Source organism: Colletotrichum paranaense (assembly GCF_030867605.1).
Source record: "Colletotrichum paranaense strain IMI 384185 chromosome Unknown Scaffold_2.1, whole genome shotgun sequence".
Lineage (NCBI taxonomy): Eukaryota > Fungi > Ascomycota > Sordariomycetes > Glomerellales > Glomerellaceae > Colletotrichum > Colletotrichum paranaense.
Window position 1 is genome coordinate 100,415 of NW_026848960.1, and position 13,984 is coordinate 114,398.

General features: G+C 54.5%; 5 protein-coding genes across 5 annotated transcripts; 3 read left to right on the top strand and 2 right to left on the bottom strand.

Moving 5' to 3' along the window:
* Nucleotides 1–489: 489 nt before the first annotated feature.
* CPAR01_01899 (hydantoinase B/oxoprolinase) lies at nt 490–4,851 on the top strand (the record flags this gene model as incomplete). The annotated part of the gene is made up of 9 exons (XM_060486187.1): nt 490–558; nt 613–775; nt 833–924; nt 984–1,200; nt 1,271–1,742; nt 1,796–2,173; nt 2,234–3,245; nt 3,303–3,759; nt 3,842–4,851. The coding sequence occupies 9 exons, from the start codon at nt 490–492 to the stop codon at nt 4,849–4,851; spliced, it is 3,870 nt and encodes a 1,289-aa protein (XP_060353515.1).
* An 861-nt stretch (nt 4,852–5,712) lies between these two features.
* On the bottom strand, nt 5,713–8,916 carry CPAR01_01900 (myb-like DNA-binding domain-containing protein; the record flags this gene model as incomplete). Its single annotated transcript, XM_060486188.1, has 4 exons — nt 5,713–7,391; nt 7,446–8,028; nt 8,085–8,719; nt 8,844–8,916. The coding sequence occupies 4 exons, from the start codon at nt 8,914–8,916 to the stop codon at nt 5,713–5,715; spliced, it is 2,970 nt and encodes a 989-aa protein (XP_060353516.1).
* A 267-nt stretch (nt 8,917–9,183) lies between these two features.
* On the top strand, nt 9,184–9,543 carry CPAR01_01901 (uncharacterized protein; the record flags this gene model as incomplete). Its single annotated transcript, XM_060486189.1, has 1 exon — nt 9,184–9,543. One exon carries the CDS (start codon nt 9,184–9,186, stop codon nt 9,541–9,543), a length of 360 nt encoding a protein of 119 aa, XP_060353517.1.
* Nucleotides 9,544–10,158: 615 nt separating this feature from the next.
* On the top strand, nt 10,159–11,441 carry CPAR01_01902 (uncharacterized protein; the record flags this gene model as incomplete). The annotated part of the gene is made up of 3 exons (XM_060486190.1): nt 10,159–10,591; nt 10,649–10,755; nt 10,809–11,441. 3 exons carry the CDS (start codon nt 10,159–10,161, stop codon nt 11,439–11,441), a joined length of 1,173 nt encoding a protein of 390 aa, XP_060353518.1.
* A 2,018-nt stretch (nt 11,442–13,459) lies between these two features.
* CPAR01_01903 (uncharacterized protein) lies at nt 13,460–13,821 on the bottom strand (the record flags this gene model as incomplete). The annotated part of the gene is made up of 2 exons (XM_060486191.1): nt 13,460–13,721; nt 13,781–13,821. 2 exons carry the CDS (start codon nt 13,819–13,821, stop codon nt 13,460–13,462), a joined length of 303 nt encoding a protein of 100 aa, XP_060353519.1.
* Between the last annotated feature and the right edge of the window lie 163 nt (nt 13,822–13,984).

The window sequence follows — 13,984 nt, forward strand, 5'->3', positions numbered from 1 at the left end:
GCCCGCATCTCATCGCTTATCGGATCCCCAAATGGCAGATGACAAAGGAGCTATCCATCCCTCCTTTACTCACTCCGCCTCCACTTCGTCCTTCTATCCGTACTTTTCCATCTTGATTATGAAAATGCACCAAGTGGAGCATCCGCGACCAACGTAGAACGGGGATAACTGAATTCAAGTCAACGACTCTCTGGCTTTCTCTCCGAAGACACCTGCCGAGGGGAGCTCCGGCGATGAAATTTTGTGGGGGAAGGCTTCGGGTGATTGCCGTTTTGAGCTTATCGAGTGGTTGCCCGCGACCTTCGTGGGAACTTGTATAATCATCGCGAAATCCAGCTTCACTGAATTTCATCTCAATCCGATAGTACTCATTTCCATTCCGTTCATCTTCACGAAACCCTTGACATCTCTGAGAATCTGAAGTTCATATTTCAGATACTTTCTTTTCACATTCAATAATACCATTATAAACTCAGAGCACTAATCATCATGGGTTCACTTCCGGGCCCTGTGGGGGGAATCAGGATTTCCATCGACCGCGGTGGCACCTTCACCGATGTGAGTCTTGGTCATTTGGAAAGGGCCTGAGGCGATGAAGTACTAACGTCTCAGTGTGTTGCATCTGTCCCCGGCCAAGATGATATCCTCGTCAAATTGCTTTCAGTCGACCCCAGCAACTACCCCGATGCCCCGGTCGAAGCGATTAGAAGAGTCCTGGAGAAAGCGACAGGAAAGGAATATCCCAAGGGAAAGAAGATTTCTCTACGAGGTGTTGGTACGTGAAGGATGACTTCGCCGGGCTAGTGGCGCGTCCGCTGACAGTGGTACACAGAGTCTATCAAAATGGGAACTACAGTAGCCACAAACGCCCTCCTCGAGAGGAAAGGAGAACGCACAGTATTTGCTGTGACGAAGGGCCTCAAGGTAAGACCAAGATTCAAGAACAGAACCCTGGGGACTTTAGACTGACAATCGACTTTCAGGATCTCCTACACATCGGCAACCAGTCAAGGCCGAAACTCTTCGACCTCGCCATTCGCAAGCCCGACGTACTATACTCAAAAGTCATTGAAATCCCAGAACGCGTGACACTGGACGCATGGTCAGAAAACAACAAGCCCGAATCCATCGACGTCTCTTCAGATCCCGCTCTCGTCACCGGCGTCACCGGCGAAGCAGTCCGGGTCCTCGAGCCTCTCGGTTAGTGGTCATCTCTTGAACACTTTCACAAGCAAAGCGAACACAAGCTAACACATGCCCACATCTACAGACACCGAGGCATCCAGGAAAGCCCTTCAAGAAGCCTACGACGAGGGCTACCGCTCCATCGCCGTCTGTCTCATGCACAGCTACACCTTCCGCGACCACGAGGCGGCCATCGCCCAGCTCGCTGCCGACATCGGCTTCACCCACATCTCCCCGAGCGCCGAGCTCTCCCCCGTCGTCAAGATCGTGCCCCGCGGTAACTCCTCCACCGCCGACGCCTACCTCACCCCCGAGATCAAGCGTTACATTGCCGGCTTCGAGTCCGGCTTCGAGGACCTCGCAAACAGCGGGTGCCGGTGCGAGTTCATGCAGAGCGATGGCGGCTTGGTCGAGTTTTCTGGTCTGTCTGGTCTGAGGGCCATTCTTTCTGGGCCTGCTGGTGGTGTTGTCGGCTACGCGAGAACGTGCTATGATGACGCGGATAAGACACCCGTTATTGGGTTTGATATGGGCGGCACGAGTACTGATGTTTCAAGGTATGGAGGAGCGAGAATCACTTCGTGAAGGCGATACTGACACATGGCCCTAGATACGCCGGCGAGCTCGAGCAAGTCTTCGAGACCACGACGGCCGGTGTCATGGTCCAGACTCCGCAGCTGGACATCAACACCGTCGCGGCGGGCGGCGGCAGCATTCTCAGCTGGCAGAGCGGCATGTTCAAGGTCGGACCCGAAAGTGCCTCCGCTCATCCCGGCCCGGCCTGCTACAGAAAAGGCGGTCCCCTGACCGTCACCGACGCCAACGTCGTCCTCGGCCGCGTGAGGCCCGAGTTCTTCCCCAAGATCTTCGGTCCCAACGAAGACTTGCCCCTGGATGTCGACGCCAGCAGACGTCTCTTTGAGGAGCTCACGGCGAGCATCAACAAGGACGAAGGCACCACCCTGACCGTGGAGCAAGCCGCAGCTGGGTAAGTGACACTATGATACCGGGTCTCATTTGCCGCCCCTGGACTGACAAAGTCACGCAGCTTCCTCGACGTCGCCAACGAGTCCATGTGCCGCCCCATCCGCACCCTCACCGAAGCAAAAGGCTACGACGCAGGCCTGCACAACCTCGCCTCCTTTGGCGGTGCCGGCGGCCAGCACGCCTGCGACATTGCAAAGACGCTCGGCATCTCCCGCGTCCTCGTCCACAAGTACTCCTCCGTCCTCTCCGCCTACGGCATGGCCCTCGCCGACGTCGTCAGCGAGGAGCGCAGCCCCTGCGCCCTGACCTACACCGAGGCCAACCTCGCCACCTTCGCCTCGGAGCTCGACAAGCTCGTCGAGAGAGCGGGAGACGTCCTCCTCATGCAGCGTATCCCCGAGGAACGCATCGTGAGCGAGCGATACCTCAACATGCGCTTCCAGGGCAGCGATACCCCGCTCATGATCCAGGAGACGGCGGCGGCGCCCGGTGGGGGATACCTCGAGGCCTTCAAGGACGCTCACCAGAAGCAGTTTGGGTTCCTGCCCGTCGGCCGCGATGTTATCATCGACGACTACCGCGTCCGCGCCATCGGCAAGACGACGGTGCAGCTCCCCGTCCCTTGGCCCAAAGAGCTTGCTTCCGCGGAGGCGACGGCCGCGCCGCCCGCCAAGACGACAAAGCAGGTCTACTTCAAGGGTTTGGGCTGGTCCGATACGCCCGTGTACGGCCTCGCGGGCCTGACGCCGCATACCAAGATCGCTGGCCCGGCACTCATCATGGACGACAAGCAGACGATTGTGGTGATCCCCGACGCCGCGGCGACGGTGCTCTCCGAGACGGTGGTGATTGACGTCGCGGTCGGGACAAAGGAGACCATCTCCACGACGACGATTGACCCGATACAGCTGTCCATCTTTGGCCATCGGTTCATGGGCGTCGCGGAGCAGGCCGGTCGCGCGCTGCAGAAGACGAGCGTGAGCACTAATATCAAGGAGAGGTTAGATTTCTCGTGTACCGTGTTTTCGCCTGATGGCGGGCTTGTGGCTAACGCCCCTCACGTTCCTGCCATGGTAAGTTCCTCGAAGACAGCCCAGGTGATGGTAAATGGGAAGACTAACATGATTTAGATCGGAAGTATGGCCTTTGCTGTGAAGTGGCAAATCGACCACTGGGGCGACAACCTCAAGCCAGGAGACGTCATCCTCTCCAACGCACCAGTCTGCGGCGGCACCCATCTCCCCGACCTCACAGTGATCACGCCCGTCTTCAACGCCGAAGGCAGCAAAATCATCTTCTGGACCGCCTCCCGAGGCCACCACGCCGACGTCGGCGGCATCCTCCCCGGCTCCATGCCCCCCAACTCCAAGGAGCTGTGGGAGGAGGGCGCCGTCATCAAGGCTTTCAAGGTCGTCGAGGGCGGCGTCTTCAAGGAGAAGGAGCTCACCGACCTGCTCATGGCGCCGGCGCACTCGCCCGGCTGCTCCGGCACCAGGTGCCTCCGCGACAACATCTCCGACATCAAGGCGCAGGCGGCGGCGAACCACCGAGGAAGCCAGCTGATCCACGCCCTGATTGAGGACTACGGTCTCGACGTCGTTCAGTTTTACAGCAAGTCACTTCTCTTCAGCTACAGCTTTAAGACTTCCCATACTGACACCCCAAACAGTGGAAGAGATCCAAGGCGCAGCCGAGCGCGCCGTCCGCGACATGCTCAAGACGATCCACAAGCGCACGGCAGGCAAACCCCTCGAAGCAATCGACTACATGGACGACGGCACCCCGATCCAGCTCAAGGTCACAATCGACCCCACCACCGGCGGCGCCGTCTTCGACTTCCACGGCACCGGCCCCGAAGCCTACGGCAACTGGAACGCGCCCATCGCGATCTGCAACTCGTCCATCATCTTCGCCCTCCGCTGCATGGTCGACGCCGAGATCCCGCTCAACCAGGGCGCCATCCGGCCCATCGACGTCCAGGTCCCTGAGGCCTCGTTGCTGAAGCCCACAGAGTACGCCGCCGTGTGCGCCGGCAACGTCCTGACTTCGCAGCGCGTCGTCGACGTCATCTTCAAGGCGTTTGGCGCGGCCGCGGCCAGCCAGGGGTGCATGAACAACTTGACCTTCGGCACGGATGACCCGGAGACCGGGTTCGGGTACTACGAGACCATCTGCGGCGGCGCGGGCGGCGGACCGAGCTGGGATGGTGTCAGCGGCGTGCATACCAACATGACCAACACGCGCATCACGGACCCGGAGTCGCTTGAGCGGCGGTACCCCGTCATCCTCCGGCAGTTCTGCCTGCGCGAGGGAAGCGGCGGGAAAGGAGCTCACACGGGAGGCGACGGCATCATCCGCGATATCGAGTTTAATATCCCCATCAAGGTCAGCATCCTCAGCGAGAGGCGGGCGTTTGCGCCGTACGGTATGGCGGGCGGCGAGGACGGGCAGCGGGGCCGTAATGTGTGGGTTAAGAAGAGCGGGCGCGTCGTCAATCTCGGCGGGAAGAACACGGCCATGATGGAGGCGGGCGATCGCATTGTGATCATGTCGCCTGGTGGTGGCGGGTATGGACGGCCCGAAGACAGGGTCGAGGGGAAAGCGAAGCCGGCGGCTGCGTTTGTGGGTGTTGCGAATGGAACGGTTGATATGATCCAGAGCATGGGAGAGTCTGCATAAAGAGAGCATCTTGGGACGGCGTTGGGTTCATTTTTTATGGTAATATATGGGGTTATCTTTTGCCTGATGCTGTCACGAAATATTCTATCAAACATTTGCACTTTATTCGAACGTCCAATGATGTTTACATGAATGTCACCATTGGGTTCTCTGACTACAGTCTCAACATCTTTAAAGCTTCAAGTCAGGATTCTCAAGTCTCTTCAACCCAAGCTTACAAGAAGCCTAGCTTTCGAGTTTATCTAGCCTTTAGTCACAAGGTGAAGCCGAGTCACTCAAAGTAGCAAATATCAAGCCTTGCAGTAAAACCCTGCTCTGTATTCATTCCTTTTTCGCTATGCAGTCAATTCTCTGTTCCGGACGTACTAAAAATAAGGGCGAAAAACTCGCCACTGTCGCCTTAATCCTCTCGGTCAATCGTGGTATCATGAGCAAACAAAAAAATCGCTTTTTGGTGCCGCCCCTTTTTCTTTTCTTCTTGCCCTGTTGTCCCGGTCCCTCCCGTCTCCCTTTTTTTTTCTACTCCAGAAACTGCTCAGTGTGGACGGAAAAGCATGCCGTCCCATAAATAACAAGGAGTTTTCGTGGTCAGATTATCGACTATCGGGTTGACAACCCTCTTATACACAAACCCCTGGCGGCTTTTGTTGACGACACCCTTGGTCTACTGTTAGGCGTAGGCTGGTGGTGTCGCGAGTAACACCCCCGGTCAGAGTAGGCATCCCAAAGGTGAAACCTAATTCTCAAAGACCTGATCCTTCCTCACTGTAAGTCCTGGATGCCGTCGTGGTAGTAATTCTGGTAATAATCGTTGATAACGGCGGGTTGATGAAGATACGAAGCCATAATTAGGTCGTCACTCTATGATACGCTAGCGCTGGCGCTTTCGCTATATGCTTCAAGCTCCCTAAGACTCTGCATAAGAGCGGCTTCCTTGAGATCTTCGGTCTCTTGACTGTAGACCGCAGCTGATGAATCGGTCGTGTAATTGGGCGCAGTCTCAGCAGCCTGAGAGACCTGCGGCTGGATGTGCTGCTGTTGAGGTTGGTGCTGCGGCTGTTGAGCATGGTGTTGCGGCTGTGGCGTTCCCGGGTGAGAATGATGCTGGATGTGGGAATGCGTCGGCGTTTGTGGCTGAGTTTGTGGCAAGCTGTGAGATGTTTGTAATTGAGCAGCGGTTGCGGCATACGGTGAGGAAGCTGGCAAAACTCTAGCATGGCTCGGTGTTGCTTGTACTGGCGTGGCAGGCGGGCCCGCTGCAGCAGCATGCGTCGGTGTCGTCGCATGGGCGGCCATGTGATGCGAGACCTGGGCGGCAGACTGTGACGGCGTGCTCGGTGCAGTCGCTGGTGTCACGCTTGCTCTATTTTGCTGAAGGTGCTGCGCATGTTGTGCGTGTTGTACATGCTGTGGATGCTGCGGGTGTTGTGCATGTTGAGGGTGGTGGGGATGCTGAGGATGCTGTAATCCGCCCGCAAGTGTCATGATGCCCTGTACCCGAGCTTGCTCCTCCTCTGAGTTCATCCTAGCTCGCTCCTCAGCCTCCTTGCGGGCAGCTTGTGTAGGTGCCCTTGTCTTGAGCTCGCCTGTGACGGCTTGCAGATAGTACGGCATCTCGGAGTTTGTCTTTAGGAAGAAGAGCTTCAAGTTGCGGGCCTTGTCTTTGAGCTGGACTTGCGTTCGATCTTTCAGTATATTGGAAAGAGTGCCCTCTGCACCAAACAGAGACAGAATTTGGCTCCAGTGAGGTCCCTGGACCATGTCGAGACCAGTCATGAGGGCCTTCTCCTCCTCTTGAGTCCATGGGCGTCTTGTCGAAGTGGTGCCTTCCCTTCTCTGCTGGTTATTGGTCTTGCTCAAGGCAGCTTGGCGGGCCCTGTCGTAAAGCACAGCACTAGGTAGGCTCTGACTAGGAGGCAGCTTTTCGTTACTCTCATGAGCCGTAGGCTGCGGTGGTTGTTCCACTGGTGGCGGGTATCCGTAGTATGGCGATTGTTGCTGGGTTTGTTGCAGGTGTGAGAGGTATGTCGTCTGCGTAACCGGAGCGGCGCCCGTCGGTGTGGGTACGGTTGGCTGATAGGGCGCTGGAGACAAATTGTTTAGTGTAGTTCGAACGTACTCCTGTGTGCTCTGTGCAACAAGGGCGAGAATATCATTCGTCGCGTCTTGACTTTCAGTTGTGGTACCATTTGTGGTTGGCGCCGGGGGAGCGGCTTCAGGGGCAGGCGCAGGTGGTTCGGGGGGCGGGACACTGCTCTCAGTCGTCGGAACTGGCGGCTGTTGTTCGGTAGGTAATCCATCGACCGGTTCACTGGGGAGATATTGCGCAACAAGTCCATCTGTAGCCTCCAGTAATGATGAGATTCCGAGGTCGTCGAGATCGGGTGGCATCGATGCGTCGAGGTCTCCGTTCGTCATAATCTGAGGAAGATCGATGCCGTGCCTCGAGGCCAGTCCAGAGACCGACTGTAGCTTTTGGCGCAGGTACACATTCAGTTGGTGAAACAAGTCTTCCTCCGGGTAGCCGATCTTCAGTAGAACTAACTCAATGTATCAGTCATGGGCCCCATCAGCCTTTGCACTCGACAACTTACCAGTATCTGGGAGTCCTGACGCGTAAGTAATCAGGGACGTTTTGCGCTCCTCCACAGATGTCACCAGGGCTCTCTCTTCAGCAGTCAAGTCAGATCCTTCGTGTCTTGCCTTTAGCTTATCTTCCAGACTGGACGAGAAAGCCTGGGCAATCAACTGGTCAACGGGCCCAGACTGATTCGCTGATGTCACGGACTCGATGACTAGTTGTGTCTTGACTGCGAGGAAGAGCTCAGAGATATCGTGCGAAATGCCCTCGGTGCCTGGCGGGAAGACGGTGAAAAATTTGTCCTCCAGAGCCAAGAGCTCGTTCGAGCCGAGTTGGTGTTCGCCGTCGAAGGTGAAAAGTTCGCAACAGAAGCTGGCGAGGTTGGCGACTTGGATATCGGTGAGGTTATCCGGCGCAGTCAGATCAAGCACTGCGGGGTCCAAGATAAGGTCGGTCGTGGAGTAAATCGATCGAGTTTGCTGGAGCAGAGACTTGAGTGTGCTGAAGGACTTGCAGAGGTCTGATTCTCTGTCTTGTAACTGCTGGTAAACGTCATGGTAGACATGCTGCGACATGATTACGAGAAGTTGCATAGCCTGAAAATTGAGATATGATTAGCGGCGCCTCCAGAGCTGACGAGACCGCCACGTACAAAGTTTGACAAACAGGAGGTGGTGATGCGCCTCATCAAGGCCGAAGGCTCAGAGAGAACAATGGCATGTGTGTCAGTTGACGGAGCAGAGTCTTGCGACACAGACGCCAAGTGATCTGCCGTCATATCGACATCCGTGACGCCGTCCAGACCCTCGACCTTTCCTATCTCATTGTTCATCTCGTTGCTGATGTCCATCATTACACCCTGGATCATGGCGTCCATGTCAAATCCGAGATCGAGAGCCGCATGGTCGTCTTGATTCTCCTCCTGAGGTTGCTCGTGAGTTTGCTCCTGTGGTTGCTCTTGGGGTTGATCATGGGGCTGCTCTTGGGATTGCGCTTGAGATGGCTCTTGAGATTCTTCGAATGCTTGTTCGAGTGATCTCTCGATCGACTTCTCAATTGACTTCTCGAGTGATTCCTGAAGTGATTGCTCGAGTGATTTTTCAAGTGATTTCTCAAGTGATTGTTGCTCCGGGGTTTGTTGGGGTGGTTGATCGTCGTCAACTTTCAGCCTCTTGGACTCGGCCTCGGGGTCGTCTGCGCTCGAATCGCGGGGTCGCTTCAGTGGGAACTGAGGGGTCTCGCCCAGATTGGTGGTGACAGTCGGGGACTCCTGTTTCATTTCTGGTCCTACTACGGCAAGTCAGCCTGGTTTGCGACACTTGCGAAAGCGTGCCTCGGGTGCGTGCAAGTTGGTTCGAGGCCGGGTGAAGATCTTTTGCTTGGTGGGATGGCGGCAAAGGCAAGCGCATACCTGTCGGCGAGTGCGCCTCAGGCTTGGCGGCCTGAGCCGACTCGGCAATAGCTTCAATGCCCTCCATGAGCATCGAGAAGCACGGAGACAGCTTTTTGGGGTCAGTCTGGTCGCCGTGCAGCTCAATGGCGGGGGGTCAGTCGTGATCTTGACGGTTCTTGGACTGAGGCGGAAAAACTTTTTGGGAGAAAATCCGAGCGCCGATGCCCTTATAATCTGCCCCAAAGAAGATGTCACTCCCGATACACAGGAAGGAGCGATTTCTCAAAAAAATTCACCGCTGCTTCCCAGTAAAGAATGACTACTGATTGGCCAGCGCAATCAAAATGCAACTTGGTCCATGCGTTTGGTCTCCACTCTGCCACTTTATCGCAACGATTTTTTTTTTCTTGTCCCCTGCCCCTCGGAGCCGCGTCCACCTGCACGCCGAATCCAGATGGCCATCCCAACCCCTCAATTTTTTCCGTTCTCGAGACGGGAAGCTCAAAACCTTCTAGGTTGGCTGTTGTCGAATTCTTTTCTGCCTCAGAGGAATGGGCCAATAGAACCACTCAAGCCTCACCCTACCTGGATAGTAAACCACATACCTTGTCTTTCACCGCATACTTTCTTTTGTAAATGCTCAAATCATAGAGTCTGTCACCCAGCAACGGACCTACCTTTTCTTAAGGGACAATCATGTTGCTGCCATCCCGCATGACGTCATTCCCCAGATTCACCCCTTTCAGTCTGGGGTTCTTGGAGATTGATGACCAGGGGATCAACATGATATGTCACTGGCCCATTCTGCCAATCACGACCGCCAGGGATGAGTCCCTCCTCACAGTTTGACGAGCCTTCTCAGCTGGATACACATGATCATGTCAAGCATTCTCTTGAAAAGTGAGCGTTCATCAAGAGCATGGACTATAATTCTCATACTCGAGACGTGATATACAGTACGTGTAGTCGGTGGTAGTAGCATCGAAGAGTCTTACTCCATCTCTCAGTTTGGAGCCTGAAGTCAGGCTCAGATGGCTGTCTGCTTCAATTAAGCAGGTACGAAGGTCATTTCAGCGCTATGATTGATGCTTCACCCACTCAGTCGTTTCTTCATCGTGATGAAAGACCAGCCTGGCGTTCTTCCCTCCAGGCGCGATTCAAGTTCGAACCTCGTGCCTCCCACTTTTGCATCGTTTCGTTTCATTAGACAAGATATCTACCTACCTACTCTCGTTCTTTCTCCTGCCGCTGACACTCCAGTCCCTTCTCCTCCTTCGAGAGTGATCAAGGTACCTACCTATCTACCTAACGAAGCATCGGAAAGCACTTCGACATGTCGGCCAGAAATGGTGCTTCGGGCATCAGCAAAGAGGATCCCGAAGCAGGCAAGAAGCTGCTAGGCAAGCACAAAGATATTCTGCTAGGAAGATTGAGGCGTTACCTGAACCATCCGGACACCAAGTATGATCACATCGACGCTTTGCGGGATGCTCTCCTTCCCAAAATTTCTTTTCTCAGCGACAGTGACGCAAGACTTGAACTCGCCAAGTCTTGGTGCCGCAGTTCGCATTCGGCCTATTGCAAGTATCATAGAAGAGACTTTGAAGTTGTGGACAAACTGGCGTGGGCATCACTCATGATGGCGCCGATGGAGGCCAGTCGCAAATTCCAAGATGAAGAGTGTACGGACGATGGACGTCCTTCACAATCAGATACTTGCTACCTCGGAGAGTCTGCTATTTTTCTTTCCAGGATGATTGGAGAGCGTGAGTTGCTCAAAACACCTTGCAAGAGATCAGCGAGCCAACACTGGTAAATTATAGTGTTTCCCAAACGTGGTTATCTTCCGGCTTACCATTACGAGCCCAAGGATGGCCTCAACGCGGTCGAAGTAAAGGACCATCCGAGAGGCGATATCAAACAAGCTGTTGTAAGTTTCTAAACGGCCCACAAGCATATTTGTGCAGGTACTGATCTGTTCAGTCCGCTTCTTCACTCCAAGACGAGAGCACTTGCGTTGTCACAAAGTCTGCCGACCCCAGGGTTTGTCTGGTCCTTCCTTTTCCTACTTCGCAAACTGCTGCTTCGTTGGAGTATATCTTGCATAAAGATTCGGGAGACATTTTTGGCTTTGGGATTCGCAAGTATCTCGCTGTTTTACAGTCGCTGGCCACCGTCTTCTCTTTGGCGAACATGATCTCCCTCAACGAGATACTCTCGAAATGGTGGGCGAAGGCGTGGATTGCCCTCGAGCCTATCCCACAAACCGACTGCTCCATCCGGCTCCGGCTTAGATGGTTCCGAAAAGCCATGTTTGATCAGGAAAGGGATCATAGAATTGGCAGGCTCGAATCTGTCCGAGGGTCCTGCGCCAAAGTGGTGTGCATCGACATGAACCCCCGCATGGTCTCTCGGGAGAGACTCACCCAGTCTGGAAAGACTCTTCGCATGGTCCACTTTGAAACACGTGAGTACGTCGAGGACGGCTACGAGTTCGACATCACTGCGGCCAAGAAGGAAGATCTCTCAGACTTTGGACTGCTCAAGGTTCGGTACATCCTTTCAATAGCTATGTCACTGACGGGCGAGGGGCTAGCCGAGGACGATGAGCAGTGAGTTGCAAGTCACAAACATGGGGAGGAAATACGGATGGCAACCGAAATGGATGTAACATCAATATTTATGGACAATAACCCTGGGGGTTACAAGGGAAGGCTTGCTCAAACCGACCACAGAATAGGAAATCCTGCTACTTCTCACGGCCACAATGTCCACTGACACTAACCGTGACAACTGACTCTGAAGAAAACTTAGTGCGATGAGCGTAGAGTTATACTCTGATATATGTCGATCCATTGCAACTTTTAGTTCGAGCTCAACAGCCTAACCAGTCCGGATACTCGATGCGGTAGAGGAGATGCGGCAGAAGAGCATTGCTCGTCACTTAGTACCAAACCCCAGCTTCCGCCAAGTGACCTGGACTAGCGAGTTGTATTCCATGTCAAGTATTAAAATGACCAGAACGACTTTCCATTGGCTACAAATCTACGAGGATTCCTAGACGAAAGGCACCTGAGAGCCGCTTGAGTCCTTGGGAGCCAGCATGTCGGTACTCTTACCTACGGGGGGCGTGTCCGAAGACAACAAACATCCTGTCTTTAACCTGATTCGTTGGGCAAACTGCTCAGAAAGGACCCCTGAATTGACATTGTAGTTCAAGCTGCTTTGCCGTTGACGGTGTGAACCCTTAGCGAGGATCCTGCCTCGGCGTCTGGATCTTATCGTCCATGGTTCTTGGAGCAAGGACGGCGGCCGTCACGGTCATTGTCACGCAGCCATTATCATAAGATTGTACGGGAAGATGAGCTTCCCGGATTACTCCAGCTAATAGATCAATCAATTACACTGTCTTCAGTTCATATGGCGGGCTCCGGGCGAGCGGTTCTGTGGAAGGGTCCCCCGCAGATGCCCGCAGATGGGGCCGGCCGGCTGCATAACTGACTTACACCACGAGCGCAGGGCTTGGTACGCCAACAGATGTCACAGTTCAACCAGCGAAATTGGCGAGAATCACGCTGCTCTGGGTCAATAGCGTTCTATGGCATCAAACCAGCATATCGTTGGACCCAACAACAGCTGACACAATAAGCTCACGTCCGCCCCGTACGGACAGAGGGAACAGACGGCGGTCACGGGGGTAATCTACGTATCCCAAAGGAGCCGCAAAAGTGCGGGGATCCGGGGATCAAGCAGATGGCCAAAACATAGCCCGGCGGGCTTGTGGAGGGCGGCTTAGCTTAGGACCATCCAAGTTAATCCCAAAAACACCAACGAGAGAAACAGTGAACCAGATCGCACCGTGTCTATTGGACCAAGAAATGAGAATAAAGTGACTGGCGCCTAGCAACTTTGGACCATTGACAATTTGAGCAAGGGTGTAATTGGGAGCGGCAGCCCCAGAAAATAGAACTCGATGAGAAATCGCGGCCGACGCTTGTGAGAAATGCAAGTGCGGATCCGCACAGGTGAAGCAAGGCGGCGGCGGAGGCGGCGGGCGGGTTCGCAGCCTCACGGGACATGGGATGGGGCCCATGGACGATGGGGATGGGAAGAGGGGGGGGGGGGTCGAATGTCTCGGCTCTTGGCGTTGGCAAGTTGGGGAACGAGTTTCTCTTTCGGACACCAGGGCCCGGTTCGGGTTCCGTGCGAAGGAATTCCTTTTGGGTGCATACAGAAATGGCAACTGCTCTTCGGAACGAATTTGGGAGGTTTTGATGTTTGTCGGAACCGAGGGTGGAAAGAGTGATTCCGACCAGTTTGGGGGCGAGTGGTTACATAAGAGACTAGGGACTGCAGTTTATGCAGTGTAGGACGAATACAGTTACGTGCAGGGCTGAAGACATATTTTGGGACCTATTTCGTCTCAAGGGTCAGAGGGCTGACTTTGCGTGAGTATGTTGATTCATAGCTATTGACACGACACATGCGATTCAAGAAATTTTGATAGATGGGTCGTTACCTGATCTATTTGCGGTCCCGCGTTCAGCTGGAGTAAACACTATAGAGATATGCCAGGGTACGATTACAGACAAAAGGCAATGAATGAGCTCCGTGTAGCCGCTGTGAAACTGCCATCAGACCGAAGAGACGAAGAAAAGCTCACCCCACAAAATCCCCAACAGCAAAGCACTCAAGCAAGCGCTTCGGCCAAGAGGGTTCGTCGCTGTCGAATGATGTCGGGGACAAGGAAGGCAGCAAAGGAAGTGCGACAGGGGGATTCGGGTCGGGGGCGCGGCAGGAATTCGATGGAGGGGCAACGAAGGGAAAAGGGGGCGTGTATTCAATATCGGGGGATGTCGATATATCACTCTGCAAACGCCGCAAATTCCCATCCCGCTGTCTTGAGACCCTTTTGCGGGCTTAGCTAATAAATCTATATCCACCTTTTGGGTTTCTTCGGTGCGGGGGATCTCTGAGCAGAAGGGCTCGCTTGCATTTGCACCGAGCAGAGAGGCCCGGGGAATGGGCAGTAAAGACACCCCGAGAGAAGGAGGAGTTTCAGTCTTTCAGACCTCAAAAGCTCGTGGTAATTAAGTACCGTAGTCTTCTCCCGAGTAAATTTTCAGTATTTCGAGCCCCGTTATCTCTATACCTAATGT